This window comes from Balaenoptera ricei, chromosome 15 (genome assembly GCF_028023285.1).
Source record: "Balaenoptera ricei isolate mBalRic1 chromosome 15, mBalRic1.hap2, whole genome shotgun sequence".
Classification (NCBI taxonomy): domain Eukaryota; kingdom Metazoa; phylum Chordata; class Mammalia; order Artiodactyla; family Balaenopteridae; genus Balaenoptera; species Balaenoptera ricei.
Genome location: NC_082653.1, coordinates 83,655,383 through 83,670,575, shown reverse-complemented (window position 1 = coordinate 83,670,575; position 15,193 = coordinate 83,655,383). Strand labels below are relative to the sequence as shown.

Here is a 15,193-nt window from a genome sequence, read left to right as displayed (position 1 = left end):
GCTGGGTCTCCTCTTCGTTGCAGTGCGCGGGCTTCTCATTGCGGTGGCTTCTCTTGCAGCGGAGCATGGGCTCTAGGCACGAGGGCTTCAGTAGTTGTGGGGCGAAGGCTCAGTAGTTGTGGCACAAAATTTTGGTTTTTTATGGCTGAGTAGTATTCCATTATATATATATATATATATATATATATATATATATATATGTACCACATCTTCTTTATCCATTCGTCTGTTGATGGACACTTAGGTTGCTTCCATATCTGTCTTGGCTATTGTAAATAATGCTGCTATGAACATGGGGGGGGTGCATGTATCTTTTCAAATTGGTGTTTTGCTTTTTTTCAGGAATATGCCCAGGAGTGGGATTGCTCTATTTTTAGTTTTTTGAGGACCCTCCACTGTTTTCCAAAGTGTTATCAATCTCTCCTACAATTCTAACTGTAAGTTTGCCCCTTTTCTTTAGAAGACCCTTGCCAGACCACTGACTTCCTGTCTTATGGGATGTAAAAAAAAAAAAAGCTGTTCCACACCAAATAACAGACGCCAAAAATGTAAAGTTGTGAGTTTATTGCATATGTAACAAAATGAACCTGACCGCCGGGGTCCAGCCTGCTGTACAATCACTGTTTGTTTTGTGTTTCCAGCTGGTTCTATAACCACATTAAATAGAACTAGTATTTCTTTAAATACTTTTGAGTTTGACATAAAACAGAACATTTAGTGTACAACTTTCACAAAATAAATCAGCAATAAAAACAGTGGGAAGGATAACTAACAAGGATAGCAGCAATACTTAAAAACAAGACGTTACAAAATAAATTAAAAAATACATTATAAAGTGGTTGAGAAACAAAAATAAACAACTTTTTAAAATTCATACTGTGTTTTGGGAAGGCCGCCGTGCGGCACACACCTGGCTGCGGACGCGGGCGGAGGGGCGTTTTCTCGGGCAGCTCCGGAGGACCAGCTGACCTGCATTTGGACCACGCGGCCGGGCAAGCTCTGGGGCCGCAGTTCCAGGCGCTTCTCCCTGCGGGTCGGGAGAGCTCCGCTCACTGTCACCCCAGAGCCCCTCCGTTCTCCCCACAGCACTGGCAGAGCGGTGGTTTGCTACATCCCTGAGGGTCGGCTGATGACCGCTGGTGAGGCAAGCCTGGAAGTCGGGCCCTGAAGCATCTGGGCAGAGAGCTGAGGGGACCAGGTGGGTCGCTGGGGTTCCCGAGAAGGGCGACAGATGGGGAGGCTCCCGCAGACCCCAAAACCCACAGCTTGCCACACTATTCTTTGGTGGGGGTGGTCGGAGGGGGGGAGTGTTCCAAAGGCCCAACCCACTGTGGACAGTTACGGTTCTAGGAGCAGTGCCACCGACAGCCCTGTTTGGCAGGAGTGACCTGGAGCTCCGGAAGGTTCTGCCGTGCCAGGCTCCACAACAACCCACGCAGCTGGTGAGGTGCCCGCGTCCCAGTACGAAAGCAGAGACCCAGGCCTTGCGGGCAGGAGAGTCGAGTGTCCCCAGCAGCCCGTGGAGGAGCCAGGACGTGAGCCTCTGGATCTTGCCGAGGTGACACCTGACACGTGAGGGCGGCCTGGGGCCGGCAGGGGCACTGCCCACCCCACCCCCCAGCCCCCGCCATCAGCAGGAAGGCAGCTTTAAAGGAGGCAAATGGCACATTCCTGCTTCCAAGTCTTTCCAACCACTAAGAGCCTTGTTTCCTTCCTAACTTACTGCGGATTTTGGCCGACACCACAGGATAACTGGGTGGGCCTTCCCCCCTCAGTCTTGAGGGCCTCAGTTCCCGGATGGAAGTCTCCTCCTTGCGGCTTAGGTCCATGTTACAGAGGAGACCTGTCTGGCGGGGGAGAGTGGGGGGTCATTTCCTCATTCCTCCAGAGGCGGACCCACGGCAGCCAGCTTCCAGGACGCCCAGAAGGTGTCATGGTAAACGAGACACAGGAGAAGCCCAACGGGCGAGGCAGGACCTCGGAAAGACTCAGCCCGCAGTCCAGCCTGGACGTTCTGAACGGACTACATTCTCCTTCTGCAGCCAAGGCATCCTTCCTATTCTAGAACCTCAGCAAGTCACCCAGAAGCACGGCTTTCTCTCGCTCCTGGAACCTCCAGCCAGCGAACTCCGGCCCACCACTGGCCGCTTCCCGGTCAAGCAGAAGAACCACAGCAAGATGCAGAGGGTAAGTAAGTACGCCTCCAAACCTAGCACCGTCCACAGGTATTAGTAACAAAAAGAACAGACGGGACAGTTGGCCAAAAAGCTCCTTCCAAACCCACCTCAGACCCACAGCTGGATCCCAGCACTGAACTCGGAACCTTACAACAAAACTTCAACAGTGAAATGTCTTGCTAATGAATTACCCTGCACTCGCCCCCCCCAAACAAAAACCACCACCATACGGGAGAACTTGCTGCCACTGCTGTTTTTCTGCTGAACTTTAACTATCTGAAATCAAACCACTTTGTTAAAATACTATTTGATCTTCTGTGCAAATTGGGAAATAATGGTGGTAGAAATCTAGGGTCAAGGCTTGCTCTGGCCTTGCTCATCATCTGGACAAGGTAAAGGAGCAGCAGTTGTGTCACCATCAGACGCTGGGGAAACGGGCTGAACGTGTCAGGGTGGAGTGGCCCCTCTCTGCCGTCAGGTTTCCATCCACGACCTGCTGCTTGTCAACGAGTAGCCTGGGGTGGATTTAGGTCACGGAGGTTATCCGTCCTCTCTCTCCCTTTCCGGCTAGTTTGCACCGAGCCAGCAGCTGCGATGCTGGAGTTCTGTTCTGCTCGTTTAGTCCTCAGTGCTTTCCGCAGCGTGGCTTCTTAGCACCCACGTGGCCCAGTCGACGCCCTTCCCGGTGCAGGTGGGGGCAGCAGCCACGGCCTGCGCCTGGCTGCGTGGGTCTGAGGCTGGGCGTGGTCTGCTTGTTTATAAGCTCTCTTATGTGCTGTTTTCGCTGGGAAAATATCTCAAACTGGATAGATAACGTGGCTAAAGGGACTCTTAAGAGGAAAGATCATTTTTCTCTATGCAAAACACATTCTTCAGCCAGGAAACCCTGAAAAGAAATAAATACCCAGGCCTCCAGCACAAGCTGCCCCGATTCCCTTACCTTTCCAAAAGGGAAGCACAGTTTTGACGCCAGCTTCCTGCTGTGGCAGAATTCCAATAAGCATACATTATACGGTTATTGTTCAGTTAGAAATTAATCTGCTACCCAGAGCACTCTGCTAGGATGTGAAATTTGGAATTTGAGCTGCTGAACTTGAAAACCTCAGGTCTGCTTTGAGACGGAAGAGCTAGTCCAGCTACCCGGGCCGAACCCTCAGGCAGCCCCGCTCAGCTCCATAGCTGTGGGTCAAGACTCCTCTAAAGCCCACAGGGCAGTGAGCCTGTCACCAGAAGTGTTACAACCGTAGCAGAATATCCTGTGTGACCGAAGCAGTGCTAAACCGGGCTGCGTTTTATTGGATGGGTGATGGAAGGTGGCGGGGGTGGGGTTCTGTCAGTCAGGAGGAAGATATGGGTGAGAGCCACCAACTGAAGTCCCCCCGCCCCCCTTGCTCCCCCAACGAGAAGCAGGGGAGACAAGCCTTTCCCTCGGGTGTTCTAGGATTCCAGGGCCTCAGCCGGCTTCGCGGAGGCGCACAGAGAGCTGTCGCTTGGGGTCTGGTGGCCGTGAGCTAGCGTCTGCTGCCTTGGGCTGCACTTCACTCCACGGCAAACCCACAGGTCTCCTCCACTGCTGTCAGCAGCTTCTCATAGAGCTTCTCGTATGACTCGTAGGGTGGAATGTCGATCCGGTTAAAGCTGGAACGGGACAGAAAGGTGAGAGACTCACTGCTGGTGCAGCCTGGCCTGAGGACCCGCTCCCAGGACAGGGTCAGGGTCAGGGCCAGGCCACAGCAGAGCCTTTGCGGCCACAAGCACACACATGGTGGGGACAGGGCAGAGAGGACGGGAAAGCGTCTCATCCACCTAGTTCTGGGAGATGGAGGAGAGTTTTCCCCTCCCCTCTGTTGCTTTTCTGCTTCTTAGGCAAAGATTTTCAGTCAGTCAACACACAGCAAAACAAATCTTATAAGATTTTCCAAGTGAGTTAGATTAGATTAGGACAAAGCTCTCAACTTGTTTTGTCTGTTGTTTTGGGGAGAAGTTACTTCTCAGACCAGGAACACCACGTTTGCAGAGCACTGCAATCCAGACTGGCTGCAGTCAAATCACCACTAACAATTCACTGCCTGTGTATCTAATCCCCTGTGACTTAGATCTGAGAGCAAAATGGGGCAGTCTGGAGTATTTCCTGCAAAAACAGAAACTGTATCTCAAAAATAATAAAACGTCAAATCCCTGATAGAGGATTAAACGACCAGGTTAGCATTTCCTCAGGGAAGTTCTTTCCCAAAGCTATGCCCAAAAGACACCTTTTTAGACGATATTACCTCATAACAAATCAAAAAATGCAAGATTCTGACTGAGAGGACATACAGTGAGTGCCTCTTGAATTACTAGAGGTTAAGTGATTGAGGATGGCTTTTGTCAAGAAGGAGTCGGGCTAAACGGTGTGGAGCCTTTTCAGGGGGCTTAGCACTGTGGACATTCTTCACGTCCGTTTTACTCTAAGCACTAAACCATTAGAGGACACAGCCTGCCGGGGCGGGAGCAGCCCCGTGCGTCAGCACGCGCCACCCCGGGACGGCCACGCTGGGCGCAGAACCTGGGCCCGGGCAGGGCGCGTCCTCTATCTCAAGGACGTGGAAACCCAGTTCGATGTCGTGGACGGCGTGGGAACCCACAGCCTTGGTTCCCAACCAGGAACCTCCCATCACATCACCATGCATCCCGGCAACATTTGGAACTGACTCTCGTGAACCAGAGGTGGCTCTCGTCTCAAGAAATGGTTCCCAAAGTGCATGTAAGTGATTTGATTTTAAACCACAAAGGAAATAACCCACTACACATATTGTTTAAGTGAAAATCAAGGGAGGAAACATTTTTCAATACACAAGGTGCATCTGTCATACGCAGAGTTCTGAGAGGAAGAGACCAGTAACTCCAAACTTAAAGCAGCAGTGTTCCCTCCTGACGGTGCACGTGTGCAAACACACGCGCACATGCACACAGGTGCAGCAGGACCCAGCAAAGTGACGACTGGAGCCGGGGAGCGGCTCCAATGTCAATCACGTCTCCAGACAAAACTGGGTTCACGAAAGAGCCTCGTGCTGACCCTTACGTGCGTGCTGTCCCACTGCAGAGTCCAAGTAAGAAAACAGCTCAGAAAAGTCACGCACGGAGACAGGCTCCCAGGGCGCTGGTCCTTACCAGGTGTGGGCCTTGGGCAGGTTGTCTGTGTTCGCGTCGATCAGGTGGATGGTGAAGAGCCGCGGCCCTGCGGCGCCTGTAGAGCCTTACAAGACAACATTCTAGTTAACACGCTTCAGAGGCGGAGGCCGGGCCCTTGTCACCACCCCGAGGCCCTGGTGCCCAGGCGGCCGTCCTGCCAGAAGGTCACGGGGCTCACTCGGCCACACGAGCCTCTGCCCGGTTTCAGGATGCACCTACCATGACCATTAAGTGACTAATACCAGACATTTTAGAAAATCACAGGAGCAGGCAGAGCAAAGACGGAGACAGCTCTCCTCTCACACCCGACCGCGAACCTGCTCCAGGGCGGGTATCTGAAAAGCAAGATCCTTAAATCACCAGTAATTTTTTTTTTTTTTTTAACAGAAATGTCTAGCAAGCAGGATATGGAGTCAGGAAACCTCCCCAGGCAGAGGCCCAGTGGAAAAAGAAAGACACAAATGCTGGGACCAAAGCCCTAGGACGAGAAGTAACTTCTCTCACTCCAAGAGGAGGAGTCTACAGGGAACGTACACGTGAAATCTGTCTGCTCTCACTATTAATATGCAAAGTCCCATTTACTAAGTTTTAATATATTAAGATTCTTCACCTTAACTCCTGCCGGTTGTCAGGGTTATCGAGTGACAAAACCCCCAAAGTTTACAAATCGCAGAGCCCTAGAGAGGCCTTCAAGGACTTTCGCAGTTGGCTGTGCCGACCACGAGCCCCTCCAGGCCCCTCCTGAGGCTCAGAAGCCTCGTGGCGGACAGCCTCCCACCCCCTCCTCCGGCCCCCAGCTCCAGACCCAGTGAGCCAGCGACCCAGCCAGAGCCGGAAGGGACGCGTGAGAGGACGGGGACCTAGCTGGACAGGGGAGCCTCTCAGGCAGGCCCCTTGTACAGATGAGGAAACCAAGGGCCCGGGAGGACCCCTGGAGCTGTGACCCACACGGCAGCGGTGTGCTCTTAGAAACTCAGGACTGCAGTTAGAGAGCTGCTGTCAGAAGATTCAGACATTAACCCACGGTGCATTTCTAAGTGGCTTTCTTTCCCCAAAGCCTTGTTGCTCTTTGTACCCTCCCTCTGTCACCAATTCTGTTGAGGGAGGGAAGCGGAGGCCCCGGCTCCCCTGGGCCTTCCTGGCTCAGATCTTTCCAGGCCCAGCCCTGTGTGGGCACCAGCCGGCCGGCACCCGCGGCTGCTGTGTCACGTGGCTCAGAGGCCCTGGGAAAGGTGGTCTGAGGGGGGCGGGGCTCTGTGTGATGGACATGCCCTCCCACGTCTTTCCAGATGTTTTCTTTCAACTTGGGCAAAGGATAGTAGAGCCTCGAGCCCTGGGGGCAGCAGAGAGAAGGGCAACCGAAAGGCCACGGCTCGTGTGGAGGGAAGAGGGTCTCTCCAGCCCCTTGGCCAGGCAGCACCCCTGCAGTGCCGAGTGTCTGTCCTGAAGGACCCGACGCCATGCCGTCTCCTGGCGACGCCCCAGGACGACCGCCCGCTGCAGTCCGGTCCCCTCCCCGGCCCCGGCCCAGCGCCAGCCCCACCGCCACGTCAGTCACCTTGCAGCGCCTTGAAGCCCTGGAGGGGGACCCGCGTGGAGCCCGTCACGAACTGCAGCAGCCGGGCCCTCCTCTCCTCGTCGAAGGTCTCCACCGCCTGCCAAAACCACCGGACCACGTTGCTGTCGGCCCCGCAGTGCTTCAGCCGCGTGTTGGACTTCCAGTCGTCCAGGTCGATCTTGTCCAGGCCGCCGATGATCAGCTGTGAGGGCGTGAAGGCAGGTCACCTCCCCGACGTACGAACCGACGGGTGCCCAGGCTCCCAGGACATGGAGAGCGTTACAGACCACGTCCCAACAAACCGGACACGCATTCAGACAAGTCCACAGACACGTACACGGCGGGCCTGAGGCCCAGGCTCTGTGTCTGCACCTCCGGGCTGGCTGCCACCCCGAGGACGCTGGTGTGGCTACTGAAGTGACGTTTCCTTACCAGCACGTGCGTGTGTGAGTGTGCGTGTGTGTGCACTGCACTGGGGAGGAGGGAGGGCCAAAGGACCAGCCAGAACGGCTGCACGGGGCCACCTGTAAAGTGGGGCCGCCTCCCGGGGACGCGTGGGGCTTGACGTCTGAGGAGAAGGGAACAGGCCAGGGGCGTGCTTGTCGCTGCGACCCGCTCCGGAGCCATCGCTCCCCCCGGGGAGGCACCTCGGGGCCCAGAGCTCAGGCACCGCCCTGGGGGGCAGAAAGGCCGGGAACAGCCTGAAAGGCAAGGGCTACTTGGCACCAGAAGCGGATGAGGTGCGAGGGAATCGCTTTGTTCACGCCCATGGAGAAGGACCAGAAATGACGGTAATACTTTGTTCTGGGCCTAGTAACAGCCAGAATCAAACAAAAGCTGGAGCAGCTGGTCATGATACCTTCCCCCACCGAGGTGCCGCCGCCGCAGGAGGGGCTCAGGAAGCCGCGCTGCCGGGGAGCTGGCGCAACGGGACAAGCCGCCGAACGCCTGGAATGATGCCGCCAGGCGGGCGCCAGGCCTTGGCATCAGCTGCTCAGGCCTCCCCGACCCCCCCACTCGGCCCCCAGCCCCGCCTCTGCTCTCCTGCAGCCCCGGCGGCCCCTGGGCCTGCGGGGATCGGGCAGCCGAGGACCGCCCGTCACGCGCCCCGGCCCCGCAGGCGCTCACGCACCTCCAGCTCCTTCTGGTCAAAAGGCTTCAGTAAGTGTTGAGGGATGAGTTCATTAAACCCCTTCTGAAGAGCCAGGAACTGGGCCTCGATCCCCCTCATAAACCTCCAATTTACATATAACCTGAAAGAAAAATGCACACGTTGGAAGCAGTATCAAATGGTTCGTGAACATCATTTTTTTCTCCATTAGTTGGTTCTGATATCTGCTGAACCCTGCCCACCAGCCTCCCCTAACGGGGAGGAAAACCCCACTGGCGGGCAATACCCAGCCTAAGAGTCAGGTTAAAACTAAATCAGCCCCTCCCTTAGAGGTTCTGATTGTTTGCTTGAAATAGCAGTAGGATCTAACCTGACCTGTTACAGGTGCCATAATTTTAAAATATGTTTGAAAAGAAAATACAGGGCACAGTGAGAACTACACACCAGTCTGACAGCCTGAGCACAGACATGCCCATGTGTCTAAATTTCCCATGGAAGACACTAGTCGTTTATTTGCCTCAAGAGGTGGGAAAACAGACTATAAAGAGGTGGACTTCCATCACAGCAAGCTCAAGGAAGCGTCCCCCAAACCTGAGGGAGGCCTACTCCTCCCTCCCGTGGTTACCACCTTCACACCCACAATCAGGCGGTCACTTGAAAGCTACCCCTTGGGCTCTGGGGTCATGAATCCCCCTTTAACGGGTCAACCCTGGAGCCCACCGCTGACCCCGCCGGTTTCTGGAAGTCTCTGCCGCTACCATGACTCTGGTCCAAGAGCTCCGACGACCTAAACGTGGCCCCCCCGGGCCCAGGACAATCCCAGGCCCCGCCAGTCCCAGCGGCGACCCCCAGGTGCCCCAGAGCAGTACCTACCGGACGTATTCCTTCTTGTTCTCCTCTGTGACAGGGACATTCCTGCCGTTGGGTTTCAGTTCATGATGAAGAATCCTCCCGAAAGCGTTGTGCTCCACACAGAACGTGTGGTCCAGCACGGGGGTGATGTCATTCTCTCTGGGAAGTTAGGACAGAAGATGGATGTCACTTAGGCCTCGGCCACCGCGCGGGCGCAGATGGAACATTGAATCAACAATCGTAGGACGAGGGACTGGCTCCTCCTTGCAGAAGAGCGGTGACGGTAGTGACACCGCTCTGTGACTTCACGGGGCAGAGCACGCCGACTGCTTTGCACCCTGAGCCTCCGAGCGGACAGGAGGGAAGCACGAAGGGGAAACTGAGTCAGAGGGAAGCCTCGCCAAGAAAATACGCGCCCCCTTCCCCAGGCAGCCTTTCCGAGGGCATCAGTTCAAGGAAGCACTTGAAAGTCAGAACCGGCTCCTTCATCTGCCATGTTTCTGGAAACACAGCCTGGGAGGTTGTCTATAGGATGAAGGCCCTGGCCCCCCGCAGACCTGCCTTTCAAGCTGGGACACGTGGAAGGAGGTGGACAGAACACGGGACACGATCGAGTCCTCGGCTTGTCCCCCGGTCCCAGAGCCTGGACCTCTCATTCCCGTGAAATCGGTCCTCACGAGGACCCCTGACACCTACGGTGACCGTGTAACTGTGCCTGTTGCTTTTAAGAGAGTTTTAGGGTAATCCTAAAACAAAGGCACCTAAACATTAGGGTGATTTTGGATACCTTCTTGGCTGGAGACACCCCAGAGTGTCACAAACCAGCCAACCACCAGGCCTGGGGATTAACATTCACAATCATAACTTAATAAGTCAAGGAAACAGCAAAAGAAACTAGTCTATGATGAGAAACTGGCCAGACATTACGAGGGAAATGTCAATTAAGTATTTTTGTTGAATCTACTTTTATGTTTCTGATAGTTTGTTTCTATTCTCCGATTTCACACCCATCCCCCAAATATATACCCACGTGCACGTGCACACTACACAACACAAAGGGATTTGGGGCACGCTAAGACGGGTGACGATGGATGCATTTTCAGTTAACTGAGTTAGTACTTACAGAATCCACACTAAGCTCTTATGAAGTTCGGGGTCCACCGATTCCAAGTCAGAAAGCTGGATGGGTTTCCCCAGTAGCTGCTTGTAGAAGGGAACTGTGAAACCCCCGTTTATGTAGTGCCCATGGAACACAGCCAGACCCATGATCCGACCCACAAAATGGAAATAAGACAAGTGGTCCTGTAGGGGGCACCAGAGAACATGAATGCGTGAGAAAAATGACCGGCCAAGGCAGATGGGTATCTTGTACTTTCTCCAGGTTTCTTGAATCAGTTACTCACAGGCTGCACTCATGACCAGATGAAAGACGGCTACATAGGAGGTCAAATTTAGCGCATGACTTTTGGAGAGGTCATCTGAACGATACCTTGTATAATGCCCTTGGTTCAAACACCTTCTCAGAATTGCTACCTAATTTGTGGGACCCAGTGCAAAATGAAAATGCAGAACCCCTTATTCAAAAGTTGAGAATATCAACATGGTGACGGCAGAGAATCAACCAACCCTGGCCCCTTCTCAGCACAGGGCCCGGTGCTGGCACAGGTTACTCGCCCAGGAGGCCGCCGGCCCCTCCCTCCCACTGCACCACGAGGAAATAAAGGGCAAAAGGTAATCCCCCTTCTTCCTGCCATCCCTCCCCCATCCCACAAAAAAGGAGAAGAGAAAAAATCCCAAGGGAGTTGAGGCGGGGACACAGAGGAAAATAACTGTGAACGACCCAAGTAAGAGAACCATTCTAAAACCAGCGCTGTTCTGGTTTGTAACCAGGGAACCTCCTGTTTCTACTTTGAGGTTGGAATTATAATCAGATAGTTAGCTCCCATGTTGGTGAAAGGTCCTATCACATCGACTGCTCGTCAGGGGCCACACGCACGGCGAGGACCGCAGGACGCGGCCCCACGTCAGAGCCCTCCTCTCGCCCGCTGGCCCCCCTCGGGCCAGTTACACACACTCTGCGCCTATTTCCTTATCTCTCGGACAAGCGGCTAAGGGTATCCGCACTGGTGGCCAAAAAGGCCAATTATGGGAATATTCCCATTCCAACTGGGAGGAGGATGGACTGCGTGACCCACTTCTCAGAATGACACCGTCAACAGATACAGCCGTCAAGCCAGAGTTCCCCTGAAACGGCGTACTCACTGATACCAGTCACTGAAGATACGGGATTGAAACCATCCATCTTAATCCAGTTCTCACTCTACCTTGCAATGTTTTATTTACCACAGACTTTGAGTAAGTCTACAATGAATCAACCAAGAATTGAGATTGAAACTGGAAATCCATTTAAGAAATTCTCCAACTAAATCTCCGATCTCTTTATTCATTAATACTTACAGGGTTGATGGAAGAATCGGGATTGATTTGCAACATGTAAATGTTGTCTGTGGAATACTGGAAGAGTCCATAATACGGATTCAACATCTCATGGCACAATAAGTAAAGCCACTCCCTAGAAACAACAACAACAAGACATTTTAAAACTTCCTAGTTTCAGATCTTAACAAAAGGACTGATTCACCATGCCCTAGAAAGCCAAATTGGTAAGGCTGCCTGGCTCTGAAAGGATGTGATTTGTGCCGACTGGGCAAATAAGCTTAATGAAGTAAAAAAAATTGCTTCTGGTGGTATCAGAAATGGATTTTCTGGCCAAAAGTCCAGTAACTCTGAAGCTGAGAAAGAACTGTGGTTGCCTGGAATCAGTACCAGCTCAGAGGCACAGTGTTCTCTGAAGTCTGTCAGCTTTCTTGCACCCCAACTAAGGTTTTCTCTGCTACTTTGCAGAGATCAAGATCTCAGGTGACGATGTTAACAATGTGGTAAAAACCAACAAGAGTGCAACAAAAAGCTGTACGATCCTACTTTTATGTCAAAAATGCGTGTGCACATACACGAGACAGAAAAAATATATACGCAGAGCATAGAGAAAGATGGGAAGGATTTATACTAACATGTTGACAGTAGGTAACTGGAGAATTTGCATTCTGGGTGTTTTAATTTTTTTTCACTTCTTTCTAGTTTTTAGATTTCTGATGGTATCATGTTATTAATGTTTAAATAAGGAGAAAACATTTCCCAGTCTAGGGAGACAGGGATTATTTAAGAACGACTTTTGCCCTCATAATTTTCTGTCCTGTTGAATTCTTATTTTTTGCCATAAGCGTTTATCACTTTTATAATTCAGAGGACTAGTTTAAAATTTTTAAATGTTAATTCTAAGAGTTTAAAAATCTGGATAGGGTACATAAAATGGATTATTTTCTGAATTCCTTTATGTTTGAATTATTTCATTATTTAAAAAAACCCCAAATCAAAACCAATCAAACAAAAAAAGCACTCTGAACAGAACCCGTATGACTCAGCTGCTGTGGCCAGATTGTGATAAGCCCAGGTATGGGGGTCTATACAACACTGTGTGGCCTTTTATTCTTTCTACTCAAAACTCCTTCAAATGGATGAATCTTATTAAGATAGCTGCCCCAAGTTTTACTCTGGAATTTCTTACTCCTTCAAACAGAAAAGACAGAATTGAGAAAATACGAAAAGGATAAGCACAAATGCAAATCATCTGTCCGAGAAAATTGTGAAAATACACACAAAATGATTACACCAACACAAAGTAGTGTATCAAACTCAAAAGAACAGGAAGGAACTACCAGAAGAGATGAGACAGACACCAAATCTTATGAAGCCTCTTTACTAGGAAGGCAGAATTTCCCAACTCTGGTGCTTTGATTTATCCCCAAGTTTTGGAGTTTGGATTTATGAAGAATTGTTTTCATAAATGCCAAGGACCTGCAACTGTCTAGACAGGAAGTGATTAAAATACAAGCAAACATTCTGACCGAGCTGTGGACAAGGTACAGAGCATGAGGTATGTTCTGGAAGTGGTCAGGGAAGAGCTAACTACACAGGCAGAAGAGGGAGAGAGAGGAGAAGGTTCAGAGCCAAACACTGGGGAGATGAGCATAGACTGATTCCCATCGACCAACATAAGGGCCACAGACACACACGTATGTGTAACACACATGTAACTGACATCTCTCCTCAGCCCTACACGACAGGTGTGAGCCACTCAGACACGAGGAAGACTCAGCTGAAACAACGCGAGATCAGACTGGAGGCAGAAAAGCAGGGCTTCTCAGCTCTTCCCTCTGTAGCATCATGTTAATCAAAGGAGCTACACAAAGACTTGATAACCACGGAAAATGCAGAGGAAAGCGAACTCCTAACCAGACCAAACCTAACCCAGCTATTCACGTGCGTGCCTAGGAACCTATAACCCCAGCTGTGCACGGGAGCAACCATAAAGTAAAACAGTTCAGGATACTGACTCTTGAGATATCTCGAGACTATAAAGGAAAAGGTAGAGAAGAGAAAATGGAAGTAGTTTGATTTGAATTTAGGACAAATATGAATGAGGAAGTAGGAAGAGTCTCCCTAAAAGGGGGACGGAAAGCCTAAACCCCTAGTCAGGAAACGGAATTCGTGTTTTCAAGGGCAAACAGAAGTTACATTCGCCAGAAGAAAGATGGTTCCTAGAATCAATATTGAGAAGATCAAGGAAGAAACTTGGAACAACCTGGAAAGGAAAAGCATTTCCCACGGAGAGGCAGTACCAGTGCAAGCGCGCTATCAGGAAAGCTGGGCTTTTCTGCATCCCTCATCCCAGACGGAGTCAAGATCACCTGAGGAGCAGGAGGGGAGATGAAGGAAGACAGCGATGGATAGAGGCTGGAGGAGTGATTCCGTTCTGCGGCCCAAGGGCACATCGTGGCTTTTGTAATTATTTACTTTTGGCTGCTGAAAAAAATCCCAATTCCACCCAGAAACCTGATGAGACCCCCTATAATGCTTCTCAGAACCTAACTTTGCTGGTGCTGACTGCTACAGCGCTGAGAATCCACTTGCGTTTTCTAAATTGTGAGGGTGCGAGGCTCTCCTGTCCCCTGACCCCCAAGGCCGGGCCAATGTCACACGTCCGCACAGGAACGAGGCCCCTTGGCGGCATCTACCAGCGGTGTGGTCCCTTGTGCAATGTTATGATTAATGTCTGGACCTCATCAGGTTGAGGACTCCTTTGCACCGGGGGAGGGGGGCTGGGGGGGGAGGGGGCAGGGGACACGTTGCTTTGCTCACATTGTGTCCCAAGTACCCAGTCCGCGGTGGAGTCTCAATACTTACTGGTTAATGAATAAATACAGAAAGTACTCCCTCCGAGGGCCCGGGGGTGCATGGGCTCCGGCGGGGAGGGGGGCATGCAGCACAGAGGGAGGCTGTGAGGACCACCCGCATCCGAGCCACAGAGACTGGGTGGGCAGTTCAGCGAGGCGGGAAAGAGCAGCTGGGGGGAGGGACAACCCGAAATGTTGAACTGTTAGGTCTAAGAGGCTAAATACCCAAGCACAGATGAGAGGCAGCTGGTAAGCAAGTCTGGAGCTGAAGGAGGGGCGAGGAGGGGCGGCCAGGAGGCTCCAGGGCTGCGCTCGGATGCCCGCCAGGTCCAGCGGGAAGGAGGAGGGGGACGCACAGCAGAGGAGCCTGAGAGGGAGATTAGAGGGAAAACAGGTGCCCTGGAAACCAAGTGGCAAAGGTGTTTCGAGAAGCAGGGGGCCACCAACTACATCAAGTCCTGCTGACAGACCAAGACTGAGTCATCATCACTGGGTTTGGTGAGATGCAGGTCAGGGGGGGCCTCGACACAAAGGGCTTCAGAGGGCAGAGACATCTGCTCAGAATGTGTTCAAGAGAAAGCGAGGATGTGGGAGCGGGAATTGGGATCACACAACTCTTTTGAGGGGTTTTGCTACAAAGAGAACAGAGGAACGGGGCGATGACTGAGCTATGCATTCTTGAACGCATCTCTGTCTTTCCTGGAGTTTCTAATTGTTTTTCTTTTTCCTGTGCTTTCTTTGCCTTTATTGCCTCCTTTTTTGAAGCTTCAACAGGAAGGGGATATAGTATCTAGGAAAGGTTGGGGGGGGGCATGTTTGTTTCTTTTAAGAAGGGGAGTTGCCATAACACATTTGTATGACCCAAGAGAAAGGGATATTTTGATGAAAAGAAATAGATGTGAAATAACAGGAAAAGCAAAAGGGCCTGCGATGCACTGTGCCAGGGGCGGGGTTGCTCTTATACAGGGACATGCATGCGCCACTCAGGGCCACGGCGGGGAAGTCTGACCATACGAGTACAGACAACGGC

General features: G+C 51.9%; 1 protein-coding gene across 4 annotated transcripts in view; it reads right to left on the bottom strand.

The window, feature by feature from the left end:
• Window positions 1-549: 549 nt before the first annotated feature.
• SMURF1 (SMAD specific E3 ubiquitin protein ligase 1) overlaps window positions 550-15,193 on the bottom strand; it is a 101,199-nt gene continuing 86,555 nt past the window's right edge. For 3 of the 4 annotated variants that reach the window (XM_059898798.1, XM_059898801.1, XM_059898800.1), the window contains 7 exons: window positions 11,327-11,441; window positions 9,993-10,171; window positions 8,891-9,028; window positions 8,039-8,159; window positions 6,907-7,108; window positions 5,328-5,412; window positions 550-3,815 (listed from right to left, as the gene is read on the bottom strand). In XM_059898798.1, coding sequence (XP_059754781.1) covers window positions 3,716-3,815; window positions 5,328-5,412; window positions 6,907-7,108; window positions 8,039-8,159; window positions 8,891-9,028; window positions 9,993-10,171; window positions 11,327-11,441 — 940 coding nt within the window. In that variant the 3' untranslated portion in view covers window positions 550-3,715. The remainder of the gene's footprint in view (window positions 3,816-5,327; window positions 5,413-6,906; window positions 7,109-8,038; window positions 8,160-8,890; window positions 9,029-9,992; window positions 10,172-11,326; window positions 11,442-15,193) is intronic. The other variant, XM_059898799.1, reaches the window with a different exon arrangement.